Source organism: Bombyx mori, chromosome 11, assembly GCF_030269925.1.
Source record: "Bombyx mori chromosome 11, ASM3026992v2".
NCBI lineage: Eukaryota > Metazoa > Arthropoda > Insecta > Lepidoptera > Bombycidae > Bombyx > Bombyx mori.
In genome coordinates this window covers 17,527,822-17,545,436 of record NC_085117.1, presented here as the reverse complement: position 1 = coordinate 17,545,436, position 17,615 = coordinate 17,527,822, and the positions used below count along the sequence as shown (strand labels likewise).

The window sequence follows — 17,615 nt, the reverse complement described above, 5'->3', positions numbered from 1 at the left end:
TTAAAATAAAGGAAACTAAGATGGTATTGTACTGTTAATCTATACTTAATATGATATAATGTTTTCATGAGCACCTTCGTATAGATTTTAAGAAAGTATTGCTAAAAACAAAACATACCTACGCTTTTAAGTTACTTAATTTGAGTCTAAAATCAAACTAAGTAAACAAAATAAATATTATCTTTCACACACAAATAAGCACAAAAATGCCATCGAAACAATAATACTTCATGAAAAACAACTTCGGTTTTCCCTCTAATTAAACTCGTACGAACGCATTCATAAGATAAACAACCCAAGACGGTACACAATCCCAAAGAAAACGAACGAACCCTAATATTAAATAACAACCGTCTGTGTCATATCGACGAAGTATTCATGAAATGTGTCGTCTATACATATACGACCGAGGGGCGAGCAATAAACTATGTTTCATTTAGTTTCCAACATACTTTCGAAGTCGTCGTGGCTAAGGATAAGATAAAGCTAAGGATAATACGTCTGGTGTATTTGTATCGAGCGATGCAACTGCGCCAGTGCTTGATACCCGCAAGCAGGTATCAATTTTGCTAATAAAATACGTACTGAACAAATATTCACGACTTCCACGGACGGAATAGCATTGTGTAATAAAAATCGAACCCACAAAATTATAATTTGCGTAATTACTTGTGAACCCACACGGGTACGCACCACCACCCTATCTATTTCTGTCGTGAAGCAATCCTACATTCCGCTTTGAAGAGTGGGGTAGGCGTTGAGCAATTGAAACTTCGATCTTATAATTCAAAGTGAAGTTCATATTTTCCATTTTATCAAAGGAAAGCTAAATAAATTATAATCATGTAGTATGATTTTTCAGGAGGAAATAACCGGCCTTCCATCTACGGGTTGGCGGGGCATGTCCAAAATGAATCATCTAGAACACGCTATCGTTCAGCAACTTGATGAAGCAGAATTCGACCAAGGCAAGCTGGGGGCAAAGGCTCGTTCCTTTGCCCCCAGCTTTGCATTGAGAATATTGGGCCTCTTAATCGACGGGTCATGCGAAATCCATATAGACCATTCCTCTAGCACGTATCCCAAAATATCCAGACCGGTTAGAATCAACGTGAGTCATTGTCGAAGTACCTGTCCCCGTTTTTTCTTTCACAAGACCCGTGTAGATTAGCTTACGCGCAGTCTTCTTGGATCTCCCTGGCCGGTCCCCTAAACCGGCATACAAAGGGAACTTGATACATAGACCATTTACTACTTGTACTATTCTCATTTAATCATTCGACGCTTGCGACGAAGGGCTCGACGAGTAAATTAACTCTCAGACACAGCCCACTGAGTTTCTCGCCGGATCTTCTCAGTGGGTCGCGTTTCCGATCCGGTGGTAGATTCTGCGAAGCACGGCTCTTGCTAGGGTTCGTGTTAGCAACGTCGTCAGGTTTGAGCCCCGTGAGCTCACCTACTAGTTAAGGTTTCGCTGGAATAGCCTCCCAAGACGACCAGATTAGGTAGAAAAAAAAAAATCATTAAAAATACAAAAATACAGTTCTACTAATTCCTTACCGCCATCAAACAACTGGGGCGCTAACAAGCACTTTAGTTCACTGACACGCAAATAATTGAATGTTAAATTTTCACTCGGTTCAATTCGTCGATGTGCTCGGCGATGTATAAACGTGACAATCGGAACATAAGAGCGATGTTTACTTTACGGGAGTAAACTTTGCGGGCCAATGCTACATGTCATGTCAATAACGCATCAAAAACCCTAATGAATCATTGGGTTTGGGTTTTAATTAGTGGGTATTGCGTTGTAATGTTTCTGATTCAATCTTTATCTAAAGGATTGGATATATTTTACTGGTGGTAGGACCTCTTGTGAGTCCGCATGGTTAGGTACCACCGCCCTGCCTATTTCTGAAGTGAAGCTGTAATGCGTTTTGGTTTGAAGGGTGGGGCAGCCGTTGTAACTATACTTGAGACCTTAGAACTTATATCTCATGGTGGGTGGCGCATTTACGGTGTAGATGTATATGGGATCCGGTAACCACTTAACACCAGGTGGGCTGTGGGCTCGTCCACCCATCTAAGCAATAAATATATATATACTATGCCTTCGTTAATATTTTCCGAACATTTGTATTTATAAGGGTCGAACGCATGGCAGCTTCGTGGTAGTAATTAGAATAATTGTGTATTTAATGTGAGATATGTGTCAAAACTAATAATATAATTCGATGTTAAATATTTCAGGCTTACCTTTATCTGCCTATGAGGTTATGGATTATTGAAAAACTCGAGTAAAAGTTTTACTAAAACAATTCATTATTATTATTCTATTATTATCGGCAACTTTTCAAACAATTCATACGAATATGTTTGTGAATTGTTAATCTTTAGACACTCATTAGAATTGTCGTGCCGGCAGATTCCAAAAAAATTCATATCCACACTCAATGTAACTTTTAATAAAAAATAAATGAATTTTGCATCAAATTTAATATTGTGTAACCCCAGTCACTAACTAACTTTATATCGCTTGCAATGAACTTAAATTGCCAATATAGATTTTATACTAACTTCATGCAAATTAGATTGTTCTTTCGACTAGTTGCAATAGTTTTCGCGTCCAAATAACCCTTTAAACTGAAAGGGCTCTGACTCTAGCAGCTAACGTTTAGTTTAAGTCGTAACTTGAATGTTAAAATATCAAATAAACTTCACAATTTCTAACAACGTTTTGCGAAAATGACAAAATATAATTAGGTTTTTTTTTTAATTCTTTAGATGGTTGGACGAGCTCACAGTCCACCTGGTGTTAAGAGATTACTAGAACCCATAGACATCTACAACGTAAATGCACCACCCACCTTGAGGTATAAGTTCTAAGGTCTCAGTATAGTTGCAACGGCTGCCCCGCCCCTCGAACCGAAACGCATTATTGTTTCACGGCAGAAATAGGCAGGGCGGTGGTACCTACCCGTGCGGACTCGAGAGGTCCTTTGGGGTTGTAATAGTAAAAAGACGCGAGAAAACGTCTCTGTTCACATGTAATAAATTTAAAAAGCAAATTCGTGAATAAATTATATTAAAAACACGTAATAGTTTTCAGTACGTTGGACATTTGGGAAGTCCTAACAAATGCAAAATTTCGAGTGTTATTTTAACTAAATCACGAAGTATTACTACTCTATATTGCTTTATTATCTTTCTCAGTCGATATATCTTATTTATGTAAAGAAGTAAAATTTAATTTTTTTTTTTTAATAATTGGTATTATTCTTTAATACATTACACGGATATATGTATGTATGTATGTATGTGTATATGTATGTGTACATATAATAATATGTATTTCACTGGATTGGTACACCGCGCGTAGTTCGTTTCCAAATGATTCTTGTCCGCCGAGAGATCGCTCTTAGCGATAAGACCGCCAATTGTACTTTTTTGTGTTTAATGTATCGCACTGTTTATTTGTTTTTTGGTGTACAATAAAGAATACTCTCTCTCTCTCTATATATATTTAACTGTCCAGTAGACAGCTGTGTTAGAAGAGTCTCAAGATATTCCGTACATTAATTTGTACATCACTAAAATAATAATAATTCATTGTACCCTACGAATAAATATTTATTCGTAGGTATACCGCAATTTTCTTATCGTAACGTCAACAAATCAACCAAAAATCCGCTTCGAAATCGTTAACTGAATCAAGATAGCCGATGGAATTCAAAATTGAATGACACGTCACCCAAAAGAAGCGATTGTATCGAAACTCGTTCCGATGGAATCACTTTGGTGAATTGGAATCTCACTTTGCATCTCTTGATTTGATTTCGAACGAATACGACTTAAAATATCCGGGCTTACTTCAGTTCACGAAACTTAGCATGTATAAATTAAATATTTGTTCATCTTATCGAAGTTACTGCGGAAATTGGTTAATAATTCACTGACAATTCAATCCATTATAATATTTTGTGTCGTACATACTCTTCATCGCTACCTTTCCAGCGCATCACTTTTATTTATCCGTCCGTCAATCTAGCAAAGTATCTTGCAAATTAGGTCAACTTAAATCCATCAAATCTGCAATTCATATTTAATTGTAAGTTAAATTTATTCACAGCTCGTGACCCAAGCGATATCATAGGTACATCTCATTAAGAGGTCTAAGGTTCAAGAATGGGTACGAACTTATTGTATCTTATTTTTTTAAAGTCGATGGCCAGCTTTAAGGAGGATAACTTAACATTTGGATAGCTACTGATAAACTCATCAATATTGAGTTAAAGCTCTCTACGATTATTAGTCTAGTGTATTCTAGTGTATTACCTAGTGTGTTCTAGTGCTTTTAGTGTATTACCATCAGCGTACGAAACGTGAGTCGCGATTCTACTTCACCAAGCGGCGTTTCATAATAATATATCCTACACTAGCGACCCGCCCTCGCTTCGCTTCGGAAACTGTAATTTATTATTGATTTCTCCACTATTTAATGGATGTTATTATACATATAAACCTTCCTCTTCAATCACTCTATCTATTAAAAGAAACCGCATCAAAATCCGTTGCGTGGTTTTAAAGATTTATGCATACATAGGGACAGACAGATATAGGGACAGAGAAAGCGACTTTGTTTGACAGTGAAATACTATGAAATTGCTTATGAAGATATTTTCCGTTATATAAAATTGCAGACGATTTATTTTTCTATTGGCATGCAAAAGTTGATATTTTTAATTAAATTTAGCTGGACCATTTTTTTTTGTTGTATCAGATCTCCTTTACTAAAAAACCCAAACGACGACTGGATCAACGACAAGGTTAATTGAAACATTAAATGAAGGAACTAAAATTATTATTCCGCAAATAAACTAAATTATGTATTTAGAAACAACTTATTTTCAGTAATTTCCGACTTAATTATAAGTCCCTAAACTATCCGATTAATTTGTTAGGAAATGATTTGCGTGTTGCCGTTAATTATGGGACACGAATTAGGTGAAAGTGAAGTGACTTTTAAATTTTTTATTTACAAGATGGTAGACGAATATTTCACTTCAAATATAGACTGTCGTGCTCTTCAATCCGAAGCTACTGAAGTCAGAGGTAACGCCTTAGTTTTCATAGTAAGTAATATAGTTATAGTATATATATATAGTCATAGTAAGTTTCAAATTGTAAGTAAGTTGTAAGTAAATTGTTATATTTTATTATTGGCATAACAGATAGTGCGAATCTTTATTTTTTATACCACCATTTAATTTCTAGACCATTTAAAAATATGGTAAAGTACGTGTTCGGTAAATAATAGAAAAGAGAAGAGTTTATAATTGTCCCTAAATTGATTCACCCCTGCCATAGTTAAATAGTCGTGTCCAACTTTTATGAATAATGAATAACGTGTCCCAACAAGTGTTGTTAAAAAAATATCCGTTAAAATTTTCTTTTTTCTTTTTTGTTTATTAAAGTATACTTTTGTATAGCTCATAGACTGCATTTAGTTTACGTACATGCGTAATATCTCACATATAAATAGATGTGTATAAAATTTAAAAAAAACAATTTGTGACGACATGCCACAAAACCCTAAGAAAGACAAACATAATATATTTCTCGACATTTATCTTATAGTTAAATTAAATATCAATGAATTTTTTTTCGGAATCTATGAAATAATCGATAATGCAAAACAAATATTTTTTTTAAAATACACAAATCTAACATTTTAATGAAGAAAGATAATTATTTCTAATTTAAAGTTCATTAGCGGTCATAAAATTAGAATACGGGCGAGTTTTCAATTAGACAGCTCTAATCAAACTGCTTGAAAAATACTTTCAAATCACATTCGTAAATATAAGCCTTATGTTTTGAGTATAAGAACACTGCGAAACTTTTTGTCGTAAATAAAAAAAAAAATACACTTGAGTTTAACTTATCTTTTGTACCTTTAATATATTCCAACAGAGCCGCGAACGTAAAACCTAAGATAATTTATGACAAGATAACCGGACCGGATTTATGAAATTTGAGAACTTGAAACGGCTCATAACTCAGAATACCCTTTTAACGTCTATCTTAACAGACCATTAGTTTCAAGCGCTTCACTAAGACACCGGAGAATAAAACAAAAGCCTTCAATTACCCTTGGTACATACACAAAACACTTATTCAGTAATACGTACGAAAGTGAAATAGATTATCACATCAATGACACGGTCACAGAACACGGTTATGATTGTAACGATACGCACTACGGAATATCACAATGATACGCGCTCCGTAGCGGCGTAGTGCGGCGTCCACCTCGCTACGATGCCGCGGCGGCACTGGCTACGCGGCGCGCTACAGTTTATATTATTACTCGTAGCACAGATTCCTGAATCAATAGATTTAAGTTTAATTCAATTTGAATAGTCTATTAGTAGTCGAGTAAAGTTTCGATTATTTAAAATTTAAATTCACTATGGTATTATAATATAAAAATAATTATTTGCATATGAGTCAAAAAGGTTTTCCGTAGAAAATAAAATTTAACATTTTAACTGAATCATTTTAGTAGACTTTTTTAATGCTTTTGGACATAAATAATAGTAATACGTCTGTTTTGTTTATTTTATTATAATTTAAAATAATTTATTTAGCACAAAATGTAAATGATTATTCATGAGCTTCACAAGTATTTTTGAATTTGAATTGTAAACCAACATTAAATTTCACGTAAATACTAAATAATTTTCATTTAATTATTAATGATACTTGAATCAAAGAGAGAACACGAAACAAATAATTTCTTCTCAGCATCAAAACGTTGGAAGTCTGACCAAAAATTCAAACCGAAAACGTACTTATTTTAGCTGACGAAAGGGCTATTATTGAATTATCTTAAATTGATACAACCGACCTTATGTCTCGAGCTTATGAGAGAGGTATTGCAAAACACGAACTAATAAACGACATTAAAGCCCTCAAAGGAAATTCAGATCGGCCGAAACAATTTCAGAATTCAACTTACCCATGCCATTGTTGATTTCACATGCAGTCTGTAAAATGATATATATTATTTACAAGCAGAACATTTATCTCTTCAGTTGTATATATTTTTGCAACTTTACATTTCCTAAACGTGCTCAGCCGAATAATTTCATTGCATATTAAACTAAATGGAAATCCTCATCTTAACTATGTAGTATAAGCTATAGTGTTTGACCTGCATCTAGTAGGAAATAGTACCGAATACTCAGTGAAATGAAATATTAATGTAAAGTAGTAAATTTACTTTGAAATTACGCATTTTAAAATTTTAGTATTCTTACGGATGGTAGTGTATTGTGATTCTCCACTGGTATGTACGACATCGTGCCCTATTTTGGACGCGACGCAGTCGTGTGCTTGGTGAATCTTGAGGTCATCTGTACATGCTGTTGGCAAAATAAGTCACCAGCTCTTGGCATAAAATGACAGCGTCAAGCTTCCTTTATGGCTAAATTTACGGTAATACTAACAAATTCAAAGCAAAGTTATAGTTTATTTTGATTTGCACGTGAAATGAACCTGCTATGAAAATTCTTGCGCTACGTCCGACTATCATTTTGATCATTCTGAATGAATTTCCTTGAGTATTACGCCGTTTTGATGATATTATAACCAACGAAATCCTATCGATACCCACTAATTGAATCTCCAGAAAGGATTGTGCTTTGTAAAAGGTTTGCTGTTTCTCAAATATACTATGAAAGCTTCAAACGTTCATTCGAGAAGAATAAGCACGTGACGAGTATGTAATACTAGTACTTAGGGCCTATTCTAACCCAAGAACCTAAAAACCTTAAGTACACAGCCGGGGACTTCTTGGTTAGAAATTTGAAAGTGAGCTAGGAAAATATGTAACGCTGCCAATATCAGTGAAGCGACGTTGTCTAGTATTTACTAGTAAGAGCACTCGAGGAGAGCGGAGACAAAACGATAGCTATGAATTAATTATTGCTGTTCTCGTCACGGTTTTTTTTACTTTAGAAGATCATACAGACTCACCGTTAAGCTGGTGTCAAGTATCTACATTATAACATATTGTGATGTCTTGTAATGAATAGTATAAGCATTTTCTTTCAACTACCAATCTTGCGTTCTTATAAAGTACCACCAATATTTTGCTTAAAACAAACTTACCCGATCGAACTTTTCAAATGTAATATGTCAAGTCTATAATTCTCTATTTTATAACTTTACCAAATAAAACTAAGTGAAAAAACTACACGGTTAACAATTCATAGCGGTCAAAAACATTCCGTAGTTCTTTCTTGTTTATTGCGTGCAGACAAAAGGAAGGCTGTAAAACATGAAATAAAAGTCATACACAGTAGAAGCGTATTATATATAAATGTACTTTAGGAACTTTGTTATTATTACTTTAGGAACATTCTGCTAACATCTTTTTTAGGATATTGCATAATTCATTATTTGTTCTTCGTCTGTTATAGCTTTAATCCGAAGACGTCAAATCTTGGTTTCTTCTGGAAATATCTTTTGAGGAATGCAGATAAGCAATTCCATCCATCTTTAACGTTTGCTCTTTATCAATCGATTCTCGCACTATTTTCTTAACTGTAACCTTCCACTTTCACCCTTTCTCTAGATTCCTTTAATTTTATTGGTAGTAAGTCACATGGATAGGTAATATCGATCTGATGTTTGTGCCATGAAAGATTGCGTTCTAGAAATGGTAGAACAAACATTATTCTATATAGTCGTTCTATAGCTGAAATATTTCATCTTAATGTGGGTAGCAGCCTTCAGGTTCTTGGGTATCGGGCCCGATCATCACCAAAAAATCAGCTGAATCATGTACAAGTATACAAAATGAAAGCAAAAAATTACAAGATAAAAGGCTCCTAAAATTATCGTAAGATACTACAAGTTCAAAATTAGATCAGCGCTTTCAACTGATATAGCAGATACGTATGTAATAGTATATCAACGAATAGTTCAGACATATCCATAATCAATTCGCCAATATAAAAAATATGTCCATACCTAATCAAAACTACCGTAAATCTTAAAACGCGAATATAAATACGACGCTTCCAGTACAACAGATATCTTATGATAGGATCTTAGTTTCGAGTCGCTGTGTTTACATGCCGTGAGGCAAATGTGCGCTTAAATAAATCCCTGGTAAAGCTTCTAACCTTTTGATACACTTGATTTACCTTTTACAACTTTTATTGGCACTAAAACTCCGTGAAAGTTTAATAAAGATGGCGTTCGTTCAAAACGTCCAGGCACTTGTTAATATTTTATTAAGACTTCGGATATGGCTTAATCGCGATTTAAAATTAGTCTTGAACCAGCCTATCGGTCTCAATGCAAAATAGAAAATCGGTTAAACTATGCAATGATGTGAAGGAGGTAGTAAAAATTTGAAACATGACAAAGAAGGTTAAAACGGTAATCTAATAATGGAAGCAGCAAAAGTAATTGCTGTTCATTGAAACTTTTGATTTCATTTTAACGCTATAGTTTTAACTGCGGATTTTTGACAAAAATAGAAAGTATAACTGAAATGACGTTATAATATATATTATATCATTCATTTTTTCCTCTGCCTACGTAATTTATTATTTGACCAATTATTCGTAGTTCTGTAATTGCGTAATCTTATTAATCTAGATTACCATCATACATTTTGTGCATATTGCGATTACAAGATACCTGGGGCGTGAGATGTGCGTATATTTACTTCATACAAAGAAATTATCCGTTTTAGAATTAGCGATTTGGCTTGTTGATAATCGATAAGTTATCGTCATTGTCTTGAGTTTGAGGATAAAAAGACTCGTCTACAAACGTTCGAGTGGATACAGATCAATAAATTCCATTGTCTATTCTTATTCTTGCCGTATATAGATAGATATCCTAATTCAATTAACACTAACGCCAGGAGTCAAGATAGCATGCGCGATATAGAGTTTACCTAAAAGTAGTTACATCTCTCGGTTGCTTGAAAAATTTCAATCGCATACGCTTTCAGGCTTTAGCTCTCTCATCGCAACTGTCTAATATCAAATAATCTTAAATGAAATGAAGTGTAATCAGATAAAATAACAACTACGAATCCGACAGAAATCAACTTATTAATGTTTCCATTACAAAGACCGACACTTCAGTGTCTCATTAAGACCCACACTTGGCAGTAATTTAAATTTTTATTTTCGCTCTTCGTGATTTAGAAATCTGTGATTATTTGTTTTAGTAAATTAGAATTTGTTAAAAGTTGGTAAACATGAGATTAAACGATACATTTACGAACTTAAGGATCTTTGAAAATCTTCGTATGGGAGAATACAGATTAGACATACAGACAACAACATTCGCTTTCAGATACCAATGAATATATATATGGTTTTTTTTTTATTGCCTTTGTAGGGAGACGAGCATACGGCCCACCTGATGGTTAGTGGGTCCCGTCGCCCATGGACTTCAGCAATGCCAGGGACAGAGCCAAGCCGCCTACGTTTAAATATCCAATGACCTCGATTTTTCAACTATAAGGGTGAAAAATTCGCAAAAAACTTGGCTTAAAAGTGTTTGCAGTATAGTTTTTGTAGAAGTGGAATACTTTCATGCGTTTGACTAGTTTACGGACTGTTAGTTGAAATATCCTTGAAATACGAATTAACAATATTTTTACGATTTAACGTGGCAATTCAAAAATCAAACGTTTCGAAATTTGCCTTAGATCGAAATTGCTTTATTAGAAATTAGCTTTTGCACGCGATTCCATTCGCGTGGAATAGTTACTTTGGCATAGCGCTAAATTTTACCCCCCACTTTATTTACGTAGAAAGTGAAAATATTTTTGAATTATAGAATGTTAAGGAGCTATTTAAACCCCTATTTTGAAACATTCTTTATTAGTGGTCCACTTGTATTGGTCTTACCGTGATGTTATATAGCTTATATTATATAGCCTTCCTCAATAAATGGGTTATTTAACACTGAAAGAATTTTTCAAATCGGACCAGTAGTTCCTGAGATTAGCGCGTTCAAACAATCAAACTCTTCAGCTTTATAATATTATTTTGGATTACTTGTGTTAGCGCGTATTTTAAATCTGCACAAGTACTACGTTTATGATTTGTATAGGAAATTATGTTTGCTCTTAATTTTCTTATTTTATTGTGTTTTTGAGTGCCAGAATTCATATTCCGTATTGGATTCAATAATCGCTTAACAACCGATATCGCACAAGTCTGCATACATACATCTACAAGAAAAAATCGTTCACTACAAATGCCAAAAAAACCGTAAAAAATAATTAAATCACGTCTACAACTTGAGGAAACCTAAAAAAGCCAAATGCCAATATATTCTAGCGCGAGGATTTTATCCTGACAAGTGTGAATGACCCTATCCAAATATTTTTTTCTTTTCGTATTCCCGACAATCTTATCGCTCTCTGGCTCTGATTACAAAAGCTGTAACACTTATTAAACTTTTCAGTTGTGGTATTTTCAGCGCTCGCTGTATCTTTTTTCATATTAAAATGTGTTTTTCTCTTTCTTTTTTATGTGAAAGGAAGTTAGACAATTCAGTTGAAGCCCTCCGTTTGGAGTATAAAGAAATGGCCTTGTCATAAAACCAGGTGTTGAGCTATGTGACGGCATGTAAGCGCTTAAATGGAAAAAAGTGCCAGTCGCTAGACATCTAAGGATCAGATTCCCGCCGGAAGATAAAACTCAGAACAGGAATACGCTTTGCGGGATTACAGCCTTCCGGGCTCAATTGACAAGACTCCCTCATCTTGCTTAGATCGCACCAAACGCTTCCTCATAATACATAGCTACGTAGATTTTGTTTAGCGTACTTCAGTTTTTTGATATGAAACTCTCCTTCTTTTTCATGTCGGATCCTAACCTTCTATGAGGCTCTCGAGCCTTGAGGTCACGTGAGACTTGGTGGGTGAAGATATTAAAGGTCGGTACCGAAATTTTTAAAGGTCTAACCACTAACGACTTTAATGCGCTCTAATGCGATCTCGAGCAAGGTAGAGAGGATTTTACAGGGAAGTGCGAGGTTGGCATGTCTTTCAATGCAGCCGTGTGGTGGGCTGTGTCCAAGTTGCATGAATACGGACTGCCAAGATTGGGCCTTCCGCGCTCATTAAGCACTATCACATAGACGCAAGTCAAAACTCGCAATCAGGAGCGAGAACCCCGTTCTCGAGAAACCACGGCAGTGTCGCCGTTAACACGTATGCTACCTTGAAGAAGAAGATGATGAGGTAGACTCGAGTCATTGGTAATAAAACAATATAGTTAACAAGGCCATGTGTCTTATGTTATAACAAGTAGACAAGGTCACAAACAAGAACCCCGGGTTTTTTTTTTTTACTTTAAGTCGTGCGCTTCAGGTGCAAACTTTTAAAATAGAAATATTCAAAGTAAAGTTGTTTTTATATACTACTAGCTGACCCGGCAGACTTCGTAGTGCCTTAATCGACAAATAAAATACCTAAACTTAAAACAAACAAAAGGAATCCGTCCGACGTGGGACACATCAAAGGAAAAACAAAATTGTTATTTTTATTTAATTCCGAGCCTTTTCATATTTATCTACCTTTTAAACCTTCTCTGGACTTCCACAAATAAGTCAAGACTAAAATTAGCCAAATCGGTTTAGCCGTTCTCGAGTTTTAGCGAGACTAACGAACAGCAATTCATTTTTATATATACTTATATATACTTTAAGTATAGATAGATTTTATTTCCACCTTGTCTTGTTTCAAGAAAGGTTTTACGTAAAAACTTTCACCTGAACGCGGTCAAAGATGAACAATTAAGTTCAAAGGAAAAAAATTATTGTTCAAATAAATACAATGGCCACCATAGCGTAGTAAATAAAAGCAAGCGTCACAGCATTTTGTAATTGATTATATTCAATAAATTAACGTGCCCTTTTTACGGATATAAACAGAGCAACGGGCTTACGGCCTATTATATGGTGCGATTACCAGAACCCATAATATGACGCTCGTCATTCGTTCCTCAATCCGAAATATATTGTGATTATTTTGTGATGGAATCGCCAGAATATGTACAGCTTGATACTGTATTATACAACAAAATAAAAACAAATTTTAATGTAAAAAATTTTTTTACGTTAAACACAAAAGAATAATAGAGGGTCTTATCGATATGTCTCCCATACAACCATCGAATGGATAAGAATCATGGACATGAGGACATGTACCTATCGATTGAAACAAAGATGAAAGTCATCGGGGCCTAAAGGATAAGACGTCCGGTGCGTTCGTGTGTAGCGATGCACCGGTATTCGAATCCCGCGGGCAAGTACCAATTTTACTAATGAAATACGTACTTAACAAATGTTCAAGATTGACTTCCACGGTGAAGGAATAACATCGTGTAATAAAAATCAAACCCCGAAAATTATAATTTGCGTAATTACTGGTGATAGGACCTCTTGTTAGTCCGCACGGGTAGGTACCACCACCCTGGCTATTTCTGCCGTGAAGCAGTAATGCGTTTTGGTCTGAAGGGTGGGGCAGCCGTTTTAATTATACTGAGACCTTAGAACTCATATATCAAGGTGGGTGGCGGCATTTACGTTGTAGACGTCTATAGGCTCCAGTAACCGCTCATTACCAGGTGGGCTGATACCTCGTCCACCCATCTACGCAATAAAAAATGCACATATAAGTATCAATAATAAAACGATACTATGAGGTAACTTCCTACATGAAACGTCTCTTAACGAAAACTGGACAATCTACCATAATTTTTGAGCCAACACGTGTCCACGAAGCCTTAGAGGGAATAACGTTGTGTAATAAATAAATTCAATAATAATTTCATTTCAAACATTCGAAATCAAATTCATATTCTCAACGACGATTTGACGTCGCGGGTCAGTGAACAATCATTCTACCTATCATTATGATCCACCGAAAATATATTGAAGAAATCAATGAATTAATTTTACTAGTGTAAATTTGATGTATTATTTTAAACCCATTTCAACAGACTTCAGAATGATTATTTACATCATTTAAGCGCACACTTAACTGAAGAGATACATTTAAATTTACTTAATGCGATTGTAAATAGAGTTGTATTTAATTTATTAATACGAACTCGTAATGCTCTTACTTCTATTGAAATATTCAATGTTAATTAAATAATTTCATAGTAAAACCATTTTACAGTTGCGCTTGTAAATTGTTTTGAATAGAATTCTAATGAAATTATTATTTTTTTATTTCTGTTTTCAAAAACGGTAAATAGAAAACAAAATAAGTAATTATTACCTTAGATTGGATACGACTTTATACATCACTTAAATATTATTATATAATTATATACTGCACCTGTACTGTTGCAGAATAAGGCACATGAATGAATTCAATAATTTTTTTTTTGTATTCTGATGCGTGGGCATATTGTTAGTCTGCACTTTTAGTTATCTTTTCAGCCCATCTTAATAAAGTTTCTCTATTTTCAGAGCGGTCTGTATCATCATGATGTATTATTGGTGGTTTCAGTTGTCATCCTCACAGCATCTCGCCATCTTCTGTTTGCCGCAAAGATGTCAAATGGACCGGACTTCCTAAAGCAGACTTTTGAAGTCATCGTGGCCTGCAGTATAAGACGCCCGGCGTATTCGTATCAAGCGATGCGGGTATGCCAGTGTTCGAATCCCGCAGGCAGGTACCAATATTTTTAATTAAATACGTACTAATCAAATGTTCATGAGTGACCTTCACAGTAAAAGAATAACATCGTGCAATAAAAATCAATCCCGCAAATTATAATTTACGCAATTACTAGTGGTAAGGCGTTTTGTGAAACCGCATGGGTGGGAACTAACCGCCCTGCCTATTTCTACCATGAAGTATTAATGGGTTTTGGCCTGAAGGGGGCAGCCGTTGTACTGAAAAAAACGGAGACTTAGAATTCATGTCTCAACGTAGGTGGCGGTATTGACGTTGTTGATATTCACAGGCTTCGGAGACCACGGTTGGCCGTGAGCTCGTCAATCCATCTAAGCAATACGAAGAAAAGAGACAATCCGGTGAGTTCATCTCGTTGACGACCTCCCCCATGATCTGATTTCTAAGACTGCACATTGTGTTCATTTTCCTGGCGCAAAGAAGCCTCAATCTTCGTTGTCGAATTAGCTATTTATGCTGTAATTTCTATGGACTAACTGCTCAATACCAGGCACGTAAGCTCGTCTGTCAAGTTAATATTTAAAAAATACACACACACCAAAAAAAACAAAAAAGATTCCAATCAAAATATGCTAATTCTTTCCGCATTCGAACCTATCGGCTCGCTAATGTTGACAAACAGTGGAAACGTGCTATTAACGAAGAATTAAATGAGACCGCGGACCACCAATTAAGTGTTGGCTTTGATCCCTTGCATAATTGAGTTTGGGCGGAACGGCAGCTAGAATCGAACCACACGTAGTGCGGTCATTTCTTCATTTGGTCCAATGTTTCCAGGAATTATGGAGAAATAAGGGAAATTTTGTGAATGATCAAATGATTTTTTTTTGGTACACACTTAGCTCTTTGATGCGTTGAGAGGTTCCGAAATACATCTATACTAATATTATAAAGAGGAAAGATTTGTTTGTTTGTTTGTATTGAATAGGCTCCGAAACTACTACAACAACTTAAACAAATTAACTAATACAACAAATTAAATACAACTCTATTTACAATCGCATTAAGTAAATTTAAATGTATCTGTTCTGTTAAGTGTGCGCTTAAATGATGTAAATAATCATTCTGAAGTCTGTTGAAATGGGTTTAAAATAATACATCAAATTAACACTAGTAAAATTAATTCATTGATTTCTTCAATATAAAACTACTGAACCGATTTGAAAAATTATTTCGCTGCTTGGAAGGTACACTATCCCCGAATGACATAGGCTATATTTTTTTTAACAAAATTAGGGATCCTTACCAAAACTCCAATAATGTAACCGGAGGTGTAAAAAAATTACCTAAAATATTCTTTAAGTCGCGTGCGCGGTGAAAACTATTTATGATAGAATAAATAATGTGCTATATGACTTTGTGGAACATATTATTATTTACAAAAAGTGTCCGACAGCATATGTCTAACTATTATAGTTATGCCCCAATAGATGTTATATTATTAAAAAAAAAAATACAAAGTCAAATATCGTTTAAAGGTAAGCTCTGATTCAATAAACTTAATGCTTTTGTTATGTATGACCATTTTACGAAAAAATAATAATTTATTATAAAAAAAATATATAAATAATAAAAAAATAGATAAAAAAAATAATTTAAATGAAAATAAAAACTCATTAAAATAATAATATTCAAACTATCTTTATAATATTCTTTTTTAGTAACCTGACGCAAATAGAAGGGTTGATGTGTGCACATTATAATTTTTTAATTTAATTTTTATATTAAGTACCTGAGCGAAGCCGGGGCGGGCCGCTAGTATGATATAGACATGAAGTCTTGTGGAATTGTTCAATTGATTAATCTCAAATTTTTAAAGAAACTTATCAGAGAAAAAAACAGTGTTTTTTACTATCATGAATTATGTTTATAAACTGTTTGACTTGCTTCGAACTTCTTATAAGAAACTAAAGCGAATATCCAATGTAACCTTATAAATCCATGAATAACATTAATATGGCAACATTGATCTTGTCCTATGTTTCCCGAACTAATTACGTGAGAAAATTAGAAAATGGTTTGTCGGTGGATCGATTGCACAAATGTTTGATTAAAGTTGGAGTAAATAATGTATATTGGGTTTGATTACATACACACAAAATTGTGGTTAGCGGCTTGACCGTTCGCTGGCATTACTGACTACCATCAGTGACGGTAACCATTCACTATCAGGTAGGCCGTTTGGTTTACTAACATGACTAGTTTATTGGATTATAAAGAATACCAACAAAATAGACTATTAATTTATAACCATAGCATTATGTTGAGTTTCTTGTTACACTCGAACATAAATTCATAAATAAATAATAGTTTAAAAAACTAACAAAATGCTTTTCAGGATATAAAAAAATAACCCTTCTACTCATATCTGTTCATAAAATATTTATAACTACTGATACCATGCACCTCACGCTTTTTTTACAATAAATTTTTTTTCTTACACTATTTTTAATTTAAATTTATTAAAAATAATTTCTATTTTTTAGTTGGATTTTCTATAAAAGCGTATTTTGTTAGTTTTTTTAAACTATTATTAACTATTTTTCATTTTGAGTTGAATTTCAATTTTTTCAATATTTTTTTTAATATTAAATTGTCATCGGCCTTAAATAATTATACCAAATTTCGAGTTAATCCGACGTTTTGAAGGGGGTGAAAATCATGTTCAAAGATTCCGTTACGTAGATACGTCTGTATACGTACGTATAGATACGTCATATTAAGTGTATAATCTATGGATACGTCTAATAAAAGCGTATTAAAAACAAAGTAAGCAGATTAGCGTGACGTCCCCAAATATACTGGAGGGAGAGGTTTTTGTGAGCTTGCACGGATAGCTATAACTATATTTCTTGTT

At 34.3% G+C, this 17,615-nt stretch overlaps 1 protein-coding gene across 2 annotated transcripts in view; it reads right to left on the bottom strand.

Annotated features, from left to right (window-relative positions):
• LOC101739616 (collagen alpha-1(XVII) chain) overlaps nt 1-6,337 on the bottom strand; it is a 90,208-nt gene extending 83,871 nt beyond the window's left edge. For both annotated transcript variants that reach the window (XM_021352418.3, XM_021352419.2), the window contains exon 1: nt 6,152-6,337. In XM_021352418.3, the coding sequence (XP_021208093.2) occupies nt 6,152-6,162 (11 nt within the window). In that variant the 5' untranslated portion in view covers nt 6,163-6,337. The remainder of the gene's footprint in view (nt 1-6,151) is intronic.
• Between the last annotated feature and the right edge of the window lie 11,278 nt (nt 6,338-17,615).